Source organism: Thalassophryne amazonica, chromosome 3 (assembly GCF_902500255.1).
Source record: "Thalassophryne amazonica chromosome 3, fThaAma1.1, whole genome shotgun sequence".
NCBI lineage: Eukaryota > Metazoa > Chordata > Actinopteri > Batrachoidiformes > Batrachoididae > Thalassophryne > Thalassophryne amazonica.
In genome coordinates this window covers 27,358,726-27,380,531 of record NC_047105.1, presented here as the reverse complement: position 1 = coordinate 27,380,531, position 21,806 = coordinate 27,358,726, and the positions used below count along the sequence as shown (strand labels likewise).

The 21,806-nt window shown below is 40.2% G+C and overlaps 1 protein-coding gene across 1 annotated transcript in view; it reads right to left on the bottom strand.

Annotated features, from left to right (window-relative positions):
- The window catches only part of ptprt (protein tyrosine phosphatase receptor type T), a 1,196,058-nt gene that overhangs the window by 368,626 nt on the left and 805,626 nt on the right, over nucleotides 1-21,806 (bottom strand). Inside the window, exons 19-20 of the mRNA XM_034165958.1 lie at nucleotides 8,351-8,431; nucleotides 6,002-6,037 (exon numbers count right to left, since the gene is read on the bottom strand). Of these exons, the coding sequence (XP_034021849.1) occupies nucleotides 6,002-6,037; nucleotides 8,351-8,431 (117 nt within the window). The remainder of the gene's footprint in view (nucleotides 1-6,001; nucleotides 6,038-8,350; nucleotides 8,432-21,806) is intronic.

The following is a 21,806-nucleotide window of genomic DNA, read 5'->3' as shown; positions in this document are numbered from 1 at the left end:
CTCCAGACTGTCTTTGATCATCCTGGAGCTGATCAGTGGGTGAGCCTTTGCCATTCTGATTATTCTTCATTTTGATGGTTGTTTTCCATTTTCTTCCACACGTCTGTTTTTTTTTTTTTTTTTTTTTGTCCATTTTAAAGCATTGGAGATCATTGTAGATGAACAGCCTATAATTTTTTGCACCTGCGTATAAGTTTTCCCCTCTCCAATCAACTTTTTAATCAAACTACACTGTTGTTCTGACCAATGTCTTGAACATCCCATTTTCCTCAGGCTTTCAAAGAGAAAAGCATGTTCAACAGGTGCTGGCTTCATCCTTAAATAGGGGACACCTGATTCACACCTGTTTGTTCCACAAAATTGACAAACTCACTGACTGAATGCCACACTACTATTATTGTGAACACCCCCTTTTCTACTTTTTTTTTTTTACTAATAGCCCAATTTCATAGCCTTAAGAGTGTGCATATCATGAATGCTTGGTCTTGCTGGATTTGTGAGAATCTACTGAATCTACTGGTACCTTGTTTCCCATGTAACAATAAGAAATATACTCAAAACCTGGATTAATCTTTTTAGTCACATATCACTACTATTATTCTGAACACTACTGTATATATATATATATATATATATATATATATATATATATATATATATATATATAATCCTAAATTAAAACTGGAAGTTAACATTTCCAGCATAGTTGCGCTCAAAAGTTGACATACCCTGGCAAATTTATTTTGGCCATTTTTCAGAGAATATGAATGATAATACAAAAACTTTTTTTCCCCACTCATGGTAAGTGGTTGCATGAGAACATTTATTATCAAGCAAATGTGTTTACTCTTTTTAAATCATAATGACAAGAGAAACTACTCAAATAACCCTGATCAAAACTTTACATCCCCTGGTGATTTTGGCCTGATAACATGCACACAGGTTGACACAAACAGGTCTGAATAGCTACAAAAAGTAACTATCCTCACCTGTGATCTATTTTCTTGTAATCAGTGTGTGTGTGTGTGTGCGTATGTAATAGGTCAGTGAGTTTCTGTGCTCCTGACAGACCCTTGCATCTTTCATCCAGTGCTGCACCAACATTTCTGGAGTCATAAGGAAAGCAAAAAGAATTGTCAAAGAAAAGGTAATTGAACTGAATAAAACAGGAAAGGGATAGAAAAAGATATCCAAGGGACAATGGAAAATGAAAAATGAGGGATTCTGTTGAAACCAAACCACGGTCAGGTAGACCAACAACAGTTTCAGCAACAACTGTCAGGAAAATTAATCAGAAAATTATCAGAAAATGCTGGTGTAAAACTTGAAAACCGAAAACACTGAAAAGTGAATCAGTTTGTGCCTTAATCTAAATCTTCAGCAAACCGGGGTGAAAACATAGCCTCCTCCAACTTCATTGGCAGAGGAAATAAAATTACAGTGATCCTAACATTGACTTTTTCGCTGCATTTCTGTCCTGTGACAGATTCCATATATAAGGACTAAATCATTCTTTTTCCAGAGTTTTCTTGACACAAGTCATGGGATGAACACATAAACATTTCCAACTCGCTGAATGTGTCTTAGCCTTCATTTACATCCAACATCAAGAAATACTAACAGCATGGTGGTGTATAGTAAATTTATATCAAGCAGACAGTTTTCAAGAACTGAATGATCATGCTTGAAGGAAACTAGTGAGGGAAGCCACCAAGAAACCCAGGTGCTTCTATGGATGTGAGTGGGGAAAAACTGGGAATTGTGATGTAAATAATGCAGCTTCATGTTAGAGTGGAGGATTATAAAAGTGGAAAACAGATCAAATCTATGATAAGTTTTCCCATGTGGCTTCTGGGAAACTTCAGCTGAAACTTTTTTCTTTTTTTTTTAACCTATTCAACTCCAACATGAAGCTGTGTAACTGGCAATGCAACTGGCAAAAGTTGCACCATGCAGTTTCTCCAGCCATAACCACAACAGCATAAACTCCTTCAACATTGTCAGGGCGTCTTGAAGGTTTCCCTCACCAGTCTCCTTCCATCATGGTCACTCAGTTTTTAAGAATTGCCTACTTGGCACAGATTTATCACCTAGTAACATAACATTATTTATTTAATTATTTCATTTTCCAAACCGCCCCAACCTTTTCTAATTCGGGGTTGTATTTCCCATCATACTCTGTGTTGGATTTGAAGCCTGAACTTATTTGTGTCATGCATTTGTTGAAAAGGTTGAAGCAGAGTTCCTTCTAAGTGAAATTAAACTTTTGTGCTCCTCATCTGGCATTGTGTCTGACTGTACGGAGAACAGATGCTCGACAGCAAATTGGAAACTGCTCAAGCATTGTGTTACTTTTGATTTGTTTATTTTATTTTATTAATTTTTTATTTTTTTACAATCTTCTGATTCATGTCTCAGTTTGTCTCTGCTAGTGGAGTGGGAGCATCTTCAAGCACTAAATTGGATGTACATCCATCAGACTAAAGTAACCCTGAAAGACACGTTCAGTGTGATTTAATTCATTCATTGTATATTTTCAAAACGTGCTGAGATTATTTTGTTGTTTTGTGAATTCTTGTAAAACTTAATAACAGCACAGTTCATCTCTGAGATAAGAATAAAGGTTCTTTCACTGTAAAAACAAAAAAAACAACATCCAGTATTTTCATATTTTCTGACTTTCCTCTGAACGGATGGTTTCAATAATAATATTCATTAAACATTTGTCACCAAAAACATTTTAAGTGGTTTGTTTTCTTGGGTTTGTCACTGTTCTCCTTCTTTTGATGATTTCTTTGTTTTTCTTCTGCTTTTCTGTAAAACTAATTGTCAAAACACACACACACACACACATATATATATATATATATATATATATATATATATATATATATATATATATATATATATATATATATATATATATATTATTATTATTATTATTATTATTATTATTATTATTTTATTTTTTTAACACTCCCATTAAACTCAAAGTAAAATAATGCAGCTGTAGAAATGGATGTGTCCAGATGAATTTTCTGGGCTTTGTTTCAATAAGGAAAGCATTTTTTGGAACAATGTTAATGTTCTATTTGGATTGAAACAAGCATTGAAACATTTTTAGTCCATATTTTGGAAAAGCAAAAGCAGACAATGATAAGAAATTTACTTGCTTTGAAAAATGGCCATTGGCAATGAAAACAATTTCAATTTATTTCATTTATACAGCATCAAATCACAACTAAACTGCCTCAAGGTGCTTTATATGAGTAAAGATGCAAAGAACTATTGAATTATTAACCAGTTTTCACAAATCCGGAATGAAATCCAACTATTGTTTGTTGATGAGTAAAATGGTGTATTTTTAATCTTAAAGTGCATTTATACATAGGCAAGATGTGTTATGAATGTCATATTTGTGTCATTCTTGGCACATTCCTGAAGTTCTTAACGTGACTTAACGCATCTGAATAGGTTTCTTAATAGTGCGTGTTGGTGCGTGATATTCGTGATTTTCATGGAGCATGTATTTGGCTGTCAAAAAAATCTTCCACGAATGTCATGCACCACCCTCATTTTGCCTCATGTCATGGAGGTCGCAACTGAGCGTGTTGATCCGTCTTGATTAGTGGTGATCCTTAATAGAGCGTGACAGCGTTCTTCACTGATATGTGCACAATTAAATCCTACTGCACCGCATTCAGTTTCATTACTGCAATATGCTGAAGAAGGCCAGTGACGCCAAGTCGGCTAAAAGTCTCCTTCCAATGCTCTTCGGCGCAATCCTGCAAGTGATCAACCTGCTGCATGTGCCTGATGTTTGGAAAAACAAGCGAGACGAGAGCTGCATGAAGCCACACATCTGGCTCTCTCCGTCTCCTCCTCCTCTCTACACCACTCCATGGCACAGAGCCCAACTAAGCTTGCAATCACAAAGTTCTTCTGGTGGGGATTTTGAGGAACAAACTGGAGCGATCTGAATTGTTCAGCAACTGATGGATGAATATGGGTGTGTGTGTGTGAAGACAATTCACATCATTCACAACGTGACAGAACATAACGATGCACTGTTATGCATGGTAGCATGTAACAGCGCACAACAATGCGGAACATTATTTTTGACCGTGCATAATGGTTCCTGATAATTCACCAACAACATGTGCCATTAAGTGTAACTCGCCGTAACACATTGCAACAGTTCCTGAGGACACCTGACGCCTCTGCCCCGAATCATCACATTCATGATCAGCGGCCAAGAATGTGTACTTTGTGACATGCTGTCATTATGTGTAAACGCAGCATTACTGCAGGGTTATTTTGGGGTCTGGTGGAGGGAACACTCGACGGCAATCAGGGAAACAGAACAACGGACAGACCAACTACAGAAGCTCAGGGTCATCGTCCTGTCACTTCTTACACACGTTCAGGTTAATTGCACTTGCATTTTGGCAGTAAAATTTCAAAGAAAAACAGAATTTGAGGATTCATCCCAGGAAGTGAAATATTTGAATCACACAGATATTTTATGGAGTTCAGTTTTGGTCAATTCGAACATTACAGTTGGCGCTCGCTTCAAAGACACCTCGATACCGAGGACAACTGAGGCAACAGAAGTTGACATTGTCCATTGGGAAAAAAAAAGAAAACAAAAACAACCACGGAATGACTCATGGGACTGTTGAAGGTGAGAGGGACACACCTGCTGTGTTGTTTGTTTTCGGTGGAAAGAAGGCTGGATTTGTCAAACACATTTGAACTTTTCAAAATGATTCATGTCACTATGAAGATACACTGTTATAGCAGCACAAGATCTCAACTGATACGGATCCTTGGGGGTCAATACGATACTGATATTATGGAGTTAAAAAAAAGATAATGATATACCTGCCGATATACATACATAAAAAAAATGCCATTGATTGCTAACAGAAATGTTACGGAGCCTTGCTGCTTTATAGTTTAAACATGAACTTTATTATAAATAACCATAAATATAACAAACAATTAATCAACTAACCTTACTCTGCTGTCATGCCTCATTCACTCGTCTTGGCAGTCGCCATGTCACATTACACAGCATTTGCATCAAAAATACCTTGAGTCTGTTTTTCCCCTGCCTTGTCTCTCTAGTCACTGAAAAACACCCACTCTGAAAATGAATGGCCACTGGTCAAGTTAGCTCAGTCTCTGTAGTTAATGTGAACAAGGGGTGAGGGGGTTCCAGCCATGCTTGATAACATTATGAACAATGCCACTGAAGTGATGAAGATGAAGTGTTTTTCTAACATGTTTGTGAAAGACTCATATTGCCCGATATTATCAGTCTTGCAACAGCACAGTTGATATATGACAGTCGGTGTGAGGGTGGGTGGGGGGCATCAGACTGCTGGCTCATTAGTCATGTCACAATATTATTTGACTTTGTGGTTACTGAATTTGTTTGGTTTTCAACTCCACATTGACAACATATGAGCAGAAATATAAAGAAAAGACAGGAATTGACCAAAGAATCACAAGACATAAAGTTACAAAGAGCTTGAAAAGAGACAGAGAATAGAAAGGAAAATGAAGAAGAAATAAAATAGGAGGTCCATCAGAGATGACAAGCTACCAACCACCTGAAAACTATTATTAAGTCCAACTGAAAGACTGTCAGAAAGGCAGAAGCAGCAGACAAACTTCGTCTCTGACATTTCCACTCAAAGAGAATGTGACTCAGCCGTGCATGTGTCACGCACTGGCAGCGGCCACAGCCAAACGCCTTGGCAAAGAACAGCGCAATCTGGCCAACAGACGGGAGAGACCAAGGAGGAAGGAAAAGGACAAAAAGAAGAAACGCAAAAAGCTTTTGACATTTGTTTTTCTGCCCATGTGGAAGTGATGTGCATGCGTGTGTGTGTGTGTGTGTGTGTGTGTGTGTGTGTGTTTTCACGCTCTGAATCTCTGTACTTCAGTTTTCACTAACACTCGCGCACTTAAAAAGTAAAAGTTTTTTCCTTACCGATGGAAGTTGTAGCTGGAACCGGCTCTTTGGACACTGCGCGTGCATGCACGCGCACACACACACACACACACACACACACACACACACACACACACACACACACACAAAACACTCTGTAATCACAGTGATTAAAAGCAAACAAACAACTATAACAGCAGCAGTATTTTTGTAATTGTTATGACTGTCACAGTGCAGTATTTGTACAACAAGTACACACTTGACAGCAATTTACAGCAAATTATCACAACACTGGATGTTAAGTGAAGGCAGTGAGATAAAGTCACAAACTTTGTGGCAAAATTTTGTAAAGGAGAGAAGGAAACATGGATTAGAATTTGAAATTGAAATTTGATTGTTCTTAACAGACTGGTCACCAGTCTGGGGGGTGGGGTGAGGGGCCTGGACAACTAGGGCGAGTATCAAGTTCAGTGCGTGATCAAAACAGAAATCATTCCAAGATCATACTGGATATTATAATATACATTCACCAGTGACTTTAGTAAGAACGCCTCTTCAACTACTCTTTAGTCTGCATTCAAGTGGACAGTCATGGACAAAAATAAGCATCGCAATGTAGAAGAAAGCACGGATTAGAATTTAAATCCATCTTTGAAATTATCAATTAACTGGACCTAAAATCATCAAGCTACTGGTAGCTGCTAAACATACTAACTGGTGCTAAACGTGGTAACATATAAGATGTAAAAACATGAAAATACTGCTCGACATTAATACTGTTGCACAGACATCTTAGATGATACAGTCAGATGATTAACTGCACATTAAGCCATATTATTAAAGATATTTGCAATAAAATGCTCAGTCCTGCAAAACAGTTAGCAGCTAGCCAGCTATGGCTAGCAATGGGGTTCTGGTAGCGGAGCTCCGAGCAAAGACGAGCATGAAACAATGACGTCATACACAAGCAAAATGCCAACAGGAAGAGAAAATCCTTCTTCTTTTTTGCTTTTCCAATGTTTTGGGTCATAGAATTTATTTTCAATTAGGGATGGGGTCTCAACGCGTGGATACTAGGCATGTGGAGATGAATCGATACAAATCTGTATCTACATACAAACGTGTGCGATGCAAGTGTATCGATTCATTCAGTGTGCATCGATTCAATTGATGGGTGAAATCGCGATGCGTTGCTCGCTGTGTGCTTGCGCCAATGTTTTTGCAGATGCACACTGAATGCACCATCACTGCTTCGCGTTTTGTTTTGAACAAGAACGGAAGCCAGAAAGCACATTTCTACCACAACAAACATCAAGGTCCACAAGAACAGGAGCAAGTGGTTGGAGGGCATTTTTAATGCACCTAAACATTTAAATCAGGAGGTTTGGAGACACTTTGGCTTTTTACAAAAAGACGGGAAACTTGACAAGATGCAGGTCGTTTGTAAAGAATGCAGTGACCGCCGCTGCTCCCCCTAACTCGGATTCCTCTGAGGTGGACTGTAAACCGAGCTCCAGCAAAACTGCTGAGAAAAGTATCTCAAATTACTTTTGCCAAGGCGGTACTCTGTCAATAAGTGACTCAGAGTGATGTTTTCTTACTGTTTACTGTTTAAGTTCTGACAAGTGTAAAGAAACAGGTTCCAAATATGAAAGAATGGATTCATGTTCCTTAATGTTGAATCTGGTACATTTGCTGCTTATAAGGAGTAAAACAAATTCTCTGCCTCGAGTAGAATTAAAGGAAGAACAATACCATTGTACCATAATGAACTAGTAAGTCTCTTTGGCTGCTCCCTTGTTTGCACTCGGGGTCGCCACAGCAAATCCAAGGTGGATCTGCATGTTGAATTGGCACAGGTTTTACGCTGGATGCCCTTCCTGATGCAACTCCACATTACATGGAGAAATGTGGCAGGGGTGGGATTTGAACCCAGAACTTTCTGCACTGAAACCAAGCGCATTAACACTTGGCCACCACCCCTGCTATTGTACCATAATGAACTGCAATTTCTTATTTTCTATTGAAATTTTTGCTATAATTTCTTTGCATCATATTGAATCACAATGTATTGCACCGAATTGCATCGTATCACATTGGGAGGAATTGAACCGCCATCAAATACACATCAAATCGCATCAAATCAGGAACAGGGGTGAATGGTATTGCATTGTATCGTGAGTATCGTCATGTATTGCTATATGTATCGTATCGCTGGTAGTGTATCGAGGTGTGTATCGAATCATTCAGTGATGAGATTCACATGCCTCATGGATACAGAAAAAACAAAGATGTCTCTCTCCAGTATCATTAACAGTTCGAGCTTCAGTCGTTTGTATCACTGCACATTTAAGGCGTGTGCACATGCATGTGTGAGGAAATGTGTACCTGAGTAGTAGGAATTCAGCAAGGATTTGCTCTGCAGAGTCTTGCTTCCCTGCACAGAGAAGGAGCAAGAAGAGGGAGAGGCTGGGGACAGAAAGAGGAGAGGAGAAAAGAAGGCACCGGGGAGGACGGGGAGACCAAAACATTGTGCAAGAGGAGAAGAAAAGGTGGGATAGGACAGGGGAGGAGTCGAGGAGAAGGTGAAAATAACAGGAGGAGATTCGGAGAAAAAAAGATAAGGGAAGAAGAGCGAGTGAGCAAAACAACAATCAATCATCACTGGAAACAAAGAAAAGAAGCACACGTTCAGATCAATATTCATATTTAACAGCAGCAGGAACAATCCAATATGACGACAGGCATCAGAGTGAAGTTTGGAAAATTAAAAGCAGTTCATCTCGGTCTGCGCGCACTTAAAGTCGACATACTTTCAATGTCGATCAATATATATACAAGACGGATTTTGTGCCTTATAAAAGTATGAAGGTTAAAGCGGAACACGTTTATGACTCCTGCTGCACTCAGGGGCGGATCCATAAATTCTGAGTCAACATGTAACCTCTCCAATCATATAAAAGTACAATACAGAGCACATGACCCTGAGCTGTTCAGGCTGTTTGACACTAAAGTGGATGAGATGGAAATAACGATTTTACAGGACGGACATACATCTGTCAAATCATTCCATCACTTATTCATCAAACCCATCCATTGATTTTCTTTCCTGAAATAGAAAACAGCAACGCTTCAACAGCACAAATTTGTAAAACTTTTTTCTTGGAATATTTGTCTTATTTTCTCGTAAAAATATCCAATTACACTCAAAGGTCTGTCTCCCATTACCAAGTTTTGATATCTGATTCTCTGCAACTGGAAAAAAAAAAACAAAAAACAACAACAACAAACAAGCCAAAACATAAAGAAATAAATAAAAATGGATACCAAATTGGGGGCTGAAATCACGTGTAATCGGTAGTAAATTTGTTTCTGTTAGTCTTTGGTTCCACCTAGCTGGTGACAGAGTGACCATTGTCTCTTGTTGCTGTAAAACTCCCACTCATTAAAAATGAACAGCAGCCGTTGCTTTTCCTGTCTCTTGTACCTAATGTGACCAAGGAGTGACGGGGGTCCCAGCAGTGCTTGACAGCATCGCAAACAATACCAATGGATCACCCCCATTGTAGAGTGTAGTTTTGATAAAAGTATGAAGATTAAAGCGGAACACGTTTATGACTCCTGCTGCACTCAGGGGCGGATCCATAAATTCTGAGTCAACATGTAACCTCTCCAATCATATAAAAGTACAGTACAAAGAAATAGAAATAGAAAACAGCAATGCTTCAACAGCACAAGTTTGTAAAACTTTTTTCTTGGAATATTTGTCTTATATTCTCGTAAAAATATCCAATTACACTCAAAGGTCTGTCTCCCATTACCAAGTTTTGATATCTGATTCTCTGCAACTGGAAAAAACCCCATAAAAAAACAACAACAAACAAGCCAAAACATAAAGAAATAAATAAAAATGGATACCAAATTGGGGGCTGAAATCACGTGTAATCGATAGTAAATTTGTTTCTGGCCCCGCCATGCCTTGTGCAGTGACTTTTTGTTTCCACCAGATGGTGCCCTTCTGTATTCAGCCTGTAGTATTTTCTGTTGTACACTAGATGGCGATCATTATGTTGATCTGCACACCAGTTATGAGTTATGATTGACTACCTGAGAGAATATTTAAGAACTGTGATTTAACCCTTTGCCAGATACTACTGTGACTTCCATGTCAGTTTGCTCTGTGCCTTGCCTAACAAACTGTTTTGCCAACCTTCTTCCTCAACCACGCTCCGATCTATGTACTTGGACAAACAAAGAAATGGAAGTCTGCCAGTCCCCTGCTGGTGGGTGTGGTCCTCAGGGGCAGGATAATACATGGAAAATTTGAGGTAGCTTAGCTTTTGTAAGTAACAAAGAAAAGCAAGTCAAAATGTATGTAAGCATGATAAAGTGTATTAGAAATGACCAATGACAGACGTTTTTTTGGTGGTGGGGTACACCTGCCAGACCTAAAAAAGGACACCAAAAATCATGCTAGATCAGCTCGTTGGGATAACAACTTGAAACCAACTTCAAATTTATCAGTAGGGCCTGCTTTAACAGAAATGAGCAGTGACAGACATTTTCAGTGGTGGGGGGTCTGAGCCAGACACCCACAAAGAACCATGCCCTGCAGCTGAGCTAGATCAGCTTATGGGGTAACAACTTCAAACCAGCTTCAAATTTATCAGCATGGACCACTTTATCAGAAATGAGCAGTGACAGACATTTTCAGTGGTGGGGGGTCCGAGCCAGACACCCAAAAGTACCACATCCTATAGCTGAGGTAGATCAGCTTATGGGGTAACAACTTCAAGCCAGCTTCAAATATATCAGTAAGGCCTAGTGTATCAGAAATAAGCAGTGACAGACATATTCAGTGGTGGGTGGTCCGAGCCAGACACTCTCAAAATACCATGCAGTATCTTTTTTTTTTCATGAAATACCAGGTCAGTATGGATAAATCTAAACCTTTTTCTTTGTTCCAGCCCAACACTGGACATATCAAGACATAACCCATACAGTGAATCTCGCATGACCAATGCCACAGGATATTTTCAAGCCAGGGTCAATAAGCTTAGATAAATCACAAACATGTATACAAGTGAATCAGTGTGGAATTCCCTGATTACTTCAAAGCCCCAATTTAAGAAGCCAGATATTGAAGCTCTCTAAATCAAGGACACCAAATCCAGCTACCGTTCAGAATCTGGAGTCTGCCCCAAACATTCCAGCACAGTTAGACCTGTTTTTTAGGAGTCTTCTAGGTGGCCTAACACTAAATGTCCATGGGGTGCATAAGGATGGTATTGACCGTAAGGTGACTTCGATGGCATCCAATGCCATTTTTAATGTCACTAGAGGAACAGTCAAACCATGGAAGCACACTGCTTTGGGATTAGGGATAGCTTCACTTACTGGATCCAAGCTCATGCTGCAAATTCTGAACAGGTCAGGGCACAGTATAAATTACAGCGAGGCAAAGGGTTGAGAGACAGAATTTGCTTATTCCGTGGAGTCATGCGATCGCCATGCACCAGATGGCATAAAGCTGGCTGAATCCAGGACTTACAAGAGCATCTGTGTGGGATAATAATGATGCCAATGTGGGAAGTTTGGACGGAAAGGCAAACCTTCACACAACTGTCGGTCACACGTACCAGAATGTTTTGCCAGACATGACAGGCCCAACTACAAGCACAAGTGGCAATCAAGAGGGAAGGAATGGATGACAATTTGTGGACGCTCCACGTGACATTGCACCATTCAGAAACCTCTGAAGAAGGCTTCATCAGCTTGTATGTTCAGGATCCACTATCGATAAGGTGCATATGGTATATGGACCCAATATCAAGATCACCCACCAACAATGATGTTGTGAGGTAGACCATGGTCAGGACCATGAGCATTGCTGAGGTGACAGGACAGCGAAAGAAATCAAAAGGCCACTCTTCGACAAATTGTTAATAATGCTTGGTAACTTTCATCTAGAACTTGCATCTTCGGAGCAGTTGGTAATTTCATTTCAGAAAGTGGGATAGAATATATCTTGACAGAGGCAGACATACTGGCGGAGGGATCAGTGCTTGGCTTCATAAAAGGAAAGTTCTGCAATAGGTGCAGTTGTATCCACGAACTTCTCACAAACGTTCTGGAGCAAAAGATGTACAAGCAATTTCTCTGAGAGGTGCCAGCCGAGGAGTATGATGGATTGCAGGAAGTGATGAAGAATGTCCCCACCAATCCCGCTGAGATGGAAGGACACCTTGAAAATCCAGTCATCTTGGAACCTTTGAGAAAGTTCAAGGACTTCTTTCTGGAGGTGCACAACAGTCCTCATCAATCGCATCCACAGGGAGCTGCAAAGATGCATGATGTGGATGGCTACATCAGTGTCTTTCCAGCAGTGTTAGATGTTTTCTTTCCCCTACATCATCCAAATTATGCCAGATGGGGGACACTCTTCATTCAAAGATTGTTGACTGTGGACCCAGCCTTGTGAGATGTTCTTCAAAAAGGAGCTTTTTCTGTCCAGAGAACCTCAAAGAATTACAGCAGATCTGCAGTTGATCTCTCTCTCAAGCAATCCATCAATAGGGATTCTGCATCAAGTATGAGGGGCATTGTTTCTATCCGGAAGTCTGAAACTGTATTACGATGTTGGTCAATCACAATGTCACAAAGAGCTTTGGCTGTGACTGAACTTCAAGCAGTCACCTGACATGAAGTTAGTGAAGAGGAAACTGCGCAATACCCGGCCTTCACGCAACAGAAAGGACAACGACCAAATGAAATCCCTCAGTGAGAAGATTGACGCATCTTGCAATCCTTTTATGGACGCTCCAACAAAATTAGTCAATGTTGCAACCGGATATGCAGCGTCCAAGACCGCTGAGGACTGCTGACAACTCTCCTCAGCGGTCTTGGTTTTCAGTAAAGGGTTACTGCAAACCAGGTTTTCTCATGGAAACTGATGGGACCATGGAAATCCATGGTAATTGCTAACCATGATTTTTCAAGGTAGCCCTTCAAGATGCCTTTTGCCATTGCCAAGTTGCTGTTGGTATCCTGATTTTAAAAGTTATCTTGAGCTATCAATGTATGAACCGGATGCAAGAGAAAGGAGAGTGCATGGCCTTTCAGGGAATTGAAAATAGCCTAGAAACCAAGATGTTTTGCTGTAGTAAACCCCAAGTGGTCCTAACTGATAAATTTGAAGTTGGTTTGAAGTTGTTACCCTTATAAGCTGAGCTAGCTCAGCTGCAGGGCGTGGTACTTTTTGGTAGAGTGCCTTGATTGGAGAGTGGCGTCAACTCAGAACATGGTGCCATTTTGAGTTCAACTGCGCTGAACTACTGAATGCACCTTTGATGTTTTCAACATTTTTTAAAATCACTTAACCACATACAGCAACACATCCAGGTACAGGTACTATCAAAATAAATATAAAAAATAGTTATGCTATCATATTTACAATTTATGATTATTTATGTAATGAATTTAAAGCCTGATTTATGCAGCTCCTGCTCAGTAACTCTGTGCCATGCAATGACGTGTGTGACAGTTTAAAGTTCTCCGTCTCTGGATTATGCTTTATTCTGGACTAATTTGACCCTCAACAAGCTTTTCTTTCTACAGTCATCACCTCCAAATCAAAGGTAAGCTGTACAATTTCCTCTTTTACAGATTTCGTGCTGTAAATGTGCGGACTTTTCTGATCCATTTATCAGCGTGTGCACTATAAAAACTGTTATAATATGATGGGAGATGAAGGATTCAAAGCAGAAAAGTGTCAAATCACAGACTTTTGTGTCTGATTCAACAGGTGCATGTAAGGCTTCAGGTCCCAGTGTGAAAAAACTAAACGGTCAGACTTTTACTCATAAAAAGGACTACATTCCCACTTTCCTTAAATCGGCAAGTGTCAGAGCTGACTGCTCGGGGTTTTTAATGGAAATACATTGTGATCAGACGGGATATTTTATCCGATGTGAGCTAAAAATCTGCTGTACAAAATCTGTTATATATGATGTTTATTACATGGAACTGGGACTTTTTTGTCCAGTGACTGCAGATATCTTGTTTATACGATGACGGTTTAGGTGAGTTTTACTGTACATGGGACTGAACAATAAATTTACCTCTCAAAGCTTTGATGATTATGTCGGCTTCCATCCATCACAGCTGACTTTATTTTCTCAAATTTTTCTTCTGTTCGGATCTGAAGGGAATCTGTACATCTTGAAGCCCTTGTTATGTAAATTTGTGCCTCCAAATGCACAACAACCTGGCATTTTCAGCGAATAAATAAATAAAATAGCTGGGTTTACATGCAGACAGATTAACAGTGAACACTATTTCGAGTCATGTGACCGATTTTTTTTTTTTTCGACTCCTCATATCACCACTCTATCAAAGCACTCTACTTTTGGGTGTCTGGCTTGGACCCCCCACCACTGAAAATGTCTGTCACTGCTCATTTCTGATAAAGTGGTCTGTACTGATAAATTTGAAGCTGGTTTCAATTTGTTACCCCATCAGCTGATCTAGCTCAGCTGCAGGGTATGGTACCTTAGGGGTGTCTGGCTTAGACCCCCCACCACTGACAATGTCTATAACTGCTCATTTCTGTTAAAGTGGGCCCTACTGTTAAATTTGAAGTTAGTTTGAAGTTGTTACCCCAGCAGCTGATCTAGCATGATTTTTGGTGTCCTTTATTAGGTCTGGCAGGTGTACCCCACCACCAAAAACGTCCGTTATTGGTCATTTCTAATACACTTTATCATGCTTATTACATTTTGACTTGCCTTTCTTTGTTATTTATAAGAGCTAAACTAAATTTTCCATGTATTATCCTGCCCCTGAGGACCACACCCACCAGCAGGGGACTGGCAGACGTTTATATATATATATATATATATATATATATATATGTATGTATGTATGTATGTATGTCTGTGTGTGTGTGTGTGTGTGTGTGTGTGCCATATATGAAAGAGCAGCAATTATAGACAAATTAAGGCTATGATTTGTTTTAAAAATCAGGCCTTATTTACTCAATTTTGAAATCAGGAAGAGAATCGGGGCCAAAAAAAGTAATGGGAGATCATCCTAAAACACAAATTCAGTCACACATAAGGACTTGTCGTGAGTATATTTTCTTAAATATCTTGAATCATCAATTTAAAAAAGAAATGAAACAGGGTCCTCGTAACACTTTTTTTTTTTTAAATCTGCCAGTAGAACAACAACAAGCTTTTTATATTTTGCAGTGTGTTGTGATCTTTCCCATAAATATTCAAAAGCAACAGTACGGAACTGAAATTTAGCAATTGGTGATGAAGGTTATCAGGCAGTTATCGCATATTTTGCTAAACATTTATACCGGGCATTGCTATACTACCATTGAGTGCTTGAAAACTGATTAAAGCAAATGCTAGCAGTTGTTTGTATTGGCGTATGTGGTCATTCTAAATTCAGTTGATGCTAAACCTGGACGACACGGTTATAATGGTTACCATTTGTGTAACGTTGACAATTAGTGTTACTAAAGGGTAACATCAACTGCGGTTAGCATGATGGCATGATGGCATACACTTTAGTGTTTTCTTTGATACAGCAGTCACCAAACTTGACATATCACCATCTGGGAATCTACAACATTCCAAGAGAACCTTCATTACTGCCAACTGAAATGTAGAGATTTTTCTTAAAGGACACAGACCTGCAACAATATTCCCAAGAACCACTGACATAATCGCTCGAAAAGAAAAAAATCTACCAAACAGAGTCACAATTTAGCAACATTCAGAGCAGGTAGCTCAGTGGGATAGGATGAAGTAGAGCCCACGTGATATGGATTGTTTTTATTAGGGATTGTATCAATATTATGGAGTAACAAATTTACAATTCTGATATATCCACTGTTATATACAGTGGTCCCTCGTTTATCGCGGGAGTTACGTTCTAAAAATAACCCGCGATAAGCGAAATCCGCGAAATAGTCAGCGCTATTTTTTGCAATTATTATAGATGTTTTAAGGCTGTAAAACCCCTCACTACAGACTTTATACACTTTTCTCAAACAGGCATTAACATTTTCTCACTTTTGTCTCTTGTGTAAACACTCTCTTTTTTCTTCTGGGTGAGAAGATTATAAACAGACACAAGCAGAACTCTCCCTTTGCTCACTGCCTGCAGAGGTACGGATGCGGGACCCGCAAAGAATCCTCTCTCGGTGGCCACGGAGCTCTGCGGCTGCGGTCAACATCCGCATCAAAACAGCGAGCGTAGTCTCTGGACCTGTTGCCAGATTTGGTGCATCTCCGCACAGCAGACAGGAGGGCGGTGTGAGTGGCCCGCTGCTGCATTTACCGAGCCCACAGACTCAGTAAGCGCATCGGAGGCAGCGAGAGCAATCGCGGTGATGTCGACCGGTGCCGCGACCGGCCTGCCTGATAAGGACGCAGAACACAATGCGCTGTTAAAAAAAAAGAAGCATGCAAAATTGCACTAAAAAAAAAATCTGTGAAACTGCGAGGCCGCGAAAGGTGAACTGCATTATAGCGAGGAACCACTGTACATAAAAAATGGCAATGATTCAAAACAATTCATTATCCAACCCTTATGACAAAGAAATGCAATTGAAACTTGATGTTTAGTTAAGCATAAAATCAACCAACATAACATGCTATCATGCTGCATTTACTAGGAATGGCAGTCACCATGTCGCATCACCTAAAATTGGCATACAATAGAATTTTGTCTTTTTTGGTTCCACCTAGCTGGTGACAGAGTGACCATTGTCTCTTGTTGCTGTAAAACTCCCACTTATTAAAAATGAACAGCAGCCGTTGCTTTTCCTCTGTCTCTTGTACCTAATGTGACCAAGGAGTGACGGGGGTCCCAGCAGTGCTTGACAGCATCGCAAACAATACCAATGGATCACCCCCCGCTGGACAAATTATGTAATGACACAATTTCCAACAGCTTAACTGTTTTCTGTATTGCTTATTCCATGAAATAAAAGTTTTCATATAAGAAAAATAATTCCAACGAAGTTTGTGTAAAAGGCTTGTATATCCCACCCGATATATCGGTAGGGCTCTAATATGCAGACCTGGGTTCGATTCCCAGTGTCATGAAATAACATCTTTATTTCTTGCAGCCCAATTCCTCGCAACAAATGATTTCACTTCTCTCTCCCATTGTCATTTCATTCCTCCCCCTTTCCTCTCATCTCTCCCCTATCCCTAATACCTCCAAACACAACAATTTTTCTCCTCCAATGTGATAAACTCACTTTCTCCTCATGCACGCCAGCACTGTATGCTAATTCACCACAATAAGAAGCTCAGCTTTAATACAGTGATGCATGTACCTGCATACCAAAAGAAATCTGCTTCCACAGCAAGATCGCTGGTGACTGGATGAGAAGACAATAACACAAAAAGGTTATTTGCCCTGCAAGAGTCCATCTGAAGAAATATTATTGGGTCCTCTGCCTTGTGTCAGCATTTTCTCTGTCTCATTAAGTCTGGATCCGTGACTTTGTGAGTGAGACAGAGCAAATGACATGGGAGAGACTTCATGGCAGATCGGGCTCTACCTTTGTTCAACTACTCTGCCGAGGTATTGGGATAACTTCCACCAAACGTCCTGTGTGCATGTAGGCTGACCCCAGACCTGCCTTTAAGTAGGTTTGTTTTAGCACAGGTCAAATTGTTGGTTTATCTCACTGTTCTCCTCTCAGGACCCTTGGCAGAATTTCCCAAACATCAATATGTGGATAACTGTCAATGCCAGAATTGCCTTTAAAGAATTTGTTATGGCAAAGATCAAGATCATTGGGGTCACAGATTGTGATTACAATTACAATTTTCATGGAGGCAGCAGATAAGGAAATATTTTACTGCTTTGCTTAGAGACAAAGTTCACTGACATTCATCAATAATAGTTGGACCAGTTTTTAACCCAAATGTTCTTCAGCAAATTGAAAACTACCATTTAGGTCATCATAAGTAATACTTAGTAATCATTGCTAAATGGAACAGTGCTGTCAGTGATGTTATATCCAATATCTAGGCAATTAGCAATCACACTGCAAGCATACCACGCTTGGGTTTAACTTGACCATGCCCAGGACCACCTCTGCAAGCTGACCCAGGCAGTGCACTGTACCTGGGCATGTCATGAAACACTCAGGCTGAATCTCAATTCTACCCACTGGCCCTTCCCCTTACCTTCCATTTTGCACAGGCTTCAAACCCCTCCAAACGGAGTGAATCTGGATGCACACTCCGTTTGGAGGGGTAGGAGGAGCTTACCATTGTCTCTGAAAAACAAACATGGCGCCGAAAAAGCCGCTCAAATGAAACGACTTTCATTACAAGTTACGCTGTTTAGAAAGTTATAACTTGTCAAAAAACTTTACAGGCAGTTGTCTATGACAGCAACGTGTATGCTGCTGGATGCATGTTGCGTATATTGTGGTTCTGATGAATATCGTAACTCCACTTGTGTGCTGAGGCGTTATAATGCATATACACACAAACGATACGATAAGACACTTTTATATCTCACAACGGAGAAAATCATGATAAAGGATAAGCACGTTAATTTGTATGTTCATAAATCTTTGCATAATATCAATCCCTGCTGTTGGATTTCAAGGTCTGTAAGGCGTGTGTATTTTGTAAGCAAACAGGGAGCCCTGAGCAAAACGCGTCTCCTAATAAGCTTTCAGGCAGAAAATGAGAAGTGTCATCAATGGGAATAAGTTGGAAAATATATACACACATATGTATATGTGTAACACATAACCTGACGTCCTAATAGACTGATATTACGAGGTCTGTCAATAAAGTATAGGTCCTTTTTATTTTTTTTCAAAAACTATATGGATTTCATTCATATGTTTTTACGTCAAACATGCTTGAACCCTCGTGCGCATGCGTGAGTTTTTCCACACAGACTAATAAATTTCAAGTGCTTATTTATTTTAATTACTAATTAATTAATTACTAATCAATCAATTAATGAATAATCAAACAATATTAATTATTATTACTGATTAATTATTATTAGTATTCTCAACATCAATTAATTAATAATTAATTAATTATTAATAGTATTCATTATTATTATTATTATTATTATTATTATCATTATTATTATTATAAATTACAAAATAATTAAATGAATTAACATGACATGATTGCGATGCATCGAAGAAATCTGCGACTTCTATTTCTTTGCATTTACGCAGAAAGGCGAGAAAATAAAAAGAGCAAACAGGCTACTGCAACAAGTTGCATTTCGGTTGCCATGTTAACAAACAGTGAAGATGGCAGTTTGACACAGGCATTTTTTTTTCTCCTAAGGCAGAGGGGTGTCTCAATTCATAGGGCTAGAGGCATATCCCTTCGCTTTACCCCTTGTTTTAAAGGGGTAGGCGCAGGGGTAGGGGTAGGGCCAAGGGGAAGGGGAAGGGGTACAAAAGAGATTTGAGATTGGGGGTCAGACTTATCAAACAAACTGGACACTGAGGGACAAGGGTGTTCAGGCATGATACGGATCACCTAGCGTGAATACGCCCTTAGTGCCCCGACTGGATTCTGCATGTGTACAAGGAGCATTTACCTGATGTCACGGGATGTACAAGTAAATTGTGATTTTAAGCTCCTTGCCAATCAAACAGTAACATTACTTTTCCGGACAAAGTTTACAATGATGAGTTTATTTTTTTTTCTCCCCTTTTGCACATTAATTCTACACTCAACAAAAATATAAACGCAACACTTTTGGTTTTGTTCCCATTTTGTATGAGATGAACTCAAAGATCTAAAACTTTTTCCACATACACAATATCACCATTTCCCTCAAATATTGTTCACAAACCAGTCTAAATCTGTGATAGTGAGCACTTCTCCTTTGCTGAGATAATCCATCCCACCTCACAGGTGTGCCATATTAAGATGCTGATTAGACACCATGATTAGTGCACAGGTGTGCCTTAGACTGCCCACAATAAAAGGCCACTCTGAAAGGTGCAGTTTTATCACACAGCACAATGCCACAGATGTCGCAAGATTTGAGGGAGCGTGCAATTGGCATGCTGACAGCAGGAATGTCAACCACAGCTGTTGCTCTTGTATTGAATGTTCATTTCTCTACCATAAGCCGTCTCCAAAGGCGTTTCAGAGAATTTGGCAGTACATCCAACCAGCCTCACAACCGCAGACCACGTGTAACCACACCAGCCCAGGACCTCCACATCCAGCATGTTCACCTCCAAGATCGTCTGAGACCAGCCACTCGGACAGCTGCTGAAACAATCGGTTTGCATAACTAAAGAATTTCTGCACAAACTGTCAGAAACCGTTTCAGGGAAGCTCATCTGCATGCTCGTCGTCCTCATCGGGGTCTCGACCTGACTCCAGTTCGTCGTCGTAACCGACTTGAGTGGGCAAATGCTCACATTGGCTGGCGTTTGGCACGTTGGAGAGGTGTTCTCTTCACGGATGAATCCCGGTTCACACTGTCCAGGGCAGATGGCAGACAGCGTGTGTGTCGTCGTGTGGGTGAGCGGTTTTTTGATGTCAATGTTGTGGATCGAGTGGCCCATGGTGGCAGTGGGGTTATGGTATGGGCAGGCATCTGTTATGGATGAAGAACACAGGTGCATTTTATTGATGGCATTTTGAATGCACAGAGATACCGTGACGAGATCCTGAGGCCCACTGTTGTGCCATACATCCAAGAACATCACCTCATGTTGCAGCAGGATAATGTCCCAGTTCTTGCATGGCCGGCATACTCACCAGACATGTCAACCATTGAGCATGTTTGGGATGCTCTGGACCGGCGTATACGACAGTGTGTACCAGTTCCTGCCAATATCCAGCAACTTTGCACAGCCATTGAAGAGGAGTGGACCAACATTCCACAGGCCACAATTGACAACCTGATCAACTCTATGCGAAGGAGATGTGTTGCACTGCATGAGGCAAATGGTGGTCACACCAGATACTGACTGGTATCACCTCCCCCAATAAAACAAAACTGCACCTTTCAGAGTGGCATTTTATTGTGGACAGTCTAAGGCACACCTGTGCACTAATCACGGTGTCTAATCAGCATCTTGATATGGCACACCTGTGAGGTGGGATGGATTATCTCAGCAAAGGAGAAGTGCTCACTATCACAGAGTTAGACTGGTTTGTGAACAATATTTGAGGGAAATGGTGATATTGTGTATGTGGAAAAAGTTTTAGATCTTTGAGTTCATCTCATACAAAATAGGAGCAAAACCAAAAGTGTTGAGTTTATATTTTTGTTGAGTGTAAAATACTGGAACTAACACTTTGGGGGGGGGCTCCTGTACAGAACCATAATGCATGACTGTTATCCAGATGAGGCTGTGTTCACGGTATGGGTCCTGTGCCCACTTTAGAAGAAACCTTTAAAACCCCTCTAAGTTATTCCAGTGCAAAAACATTACTGCATGACAGAAGTGCAGCATGGACAGTTATAAGAAGTGTGGAGGCAATTATAGCCGACATTAGCTTGATACTTAGTCCTTCTCCAGCACCCCTGGCTTTCAAGGGACAAGCACTCCTAAAAGGCCATGCTGACATTTTCAAGAGAAAAATAGCCTTCTGAGGGGCCCCGTCTAATTACCATGGACACACACCAACTATACCAAGAGGTGGGAATTTGCACTTTCTTGCATGGCCTCACAAATGCAGGATGGGTGCTTTCACGGGTTTATATTGTGCACAGCTGGTTATGTGGAAAAAAAAAAAGAAAAACAGCATCAATTTAAATCCTTGAAAAACACTTAAAGCACTATTTGTACTGAGGG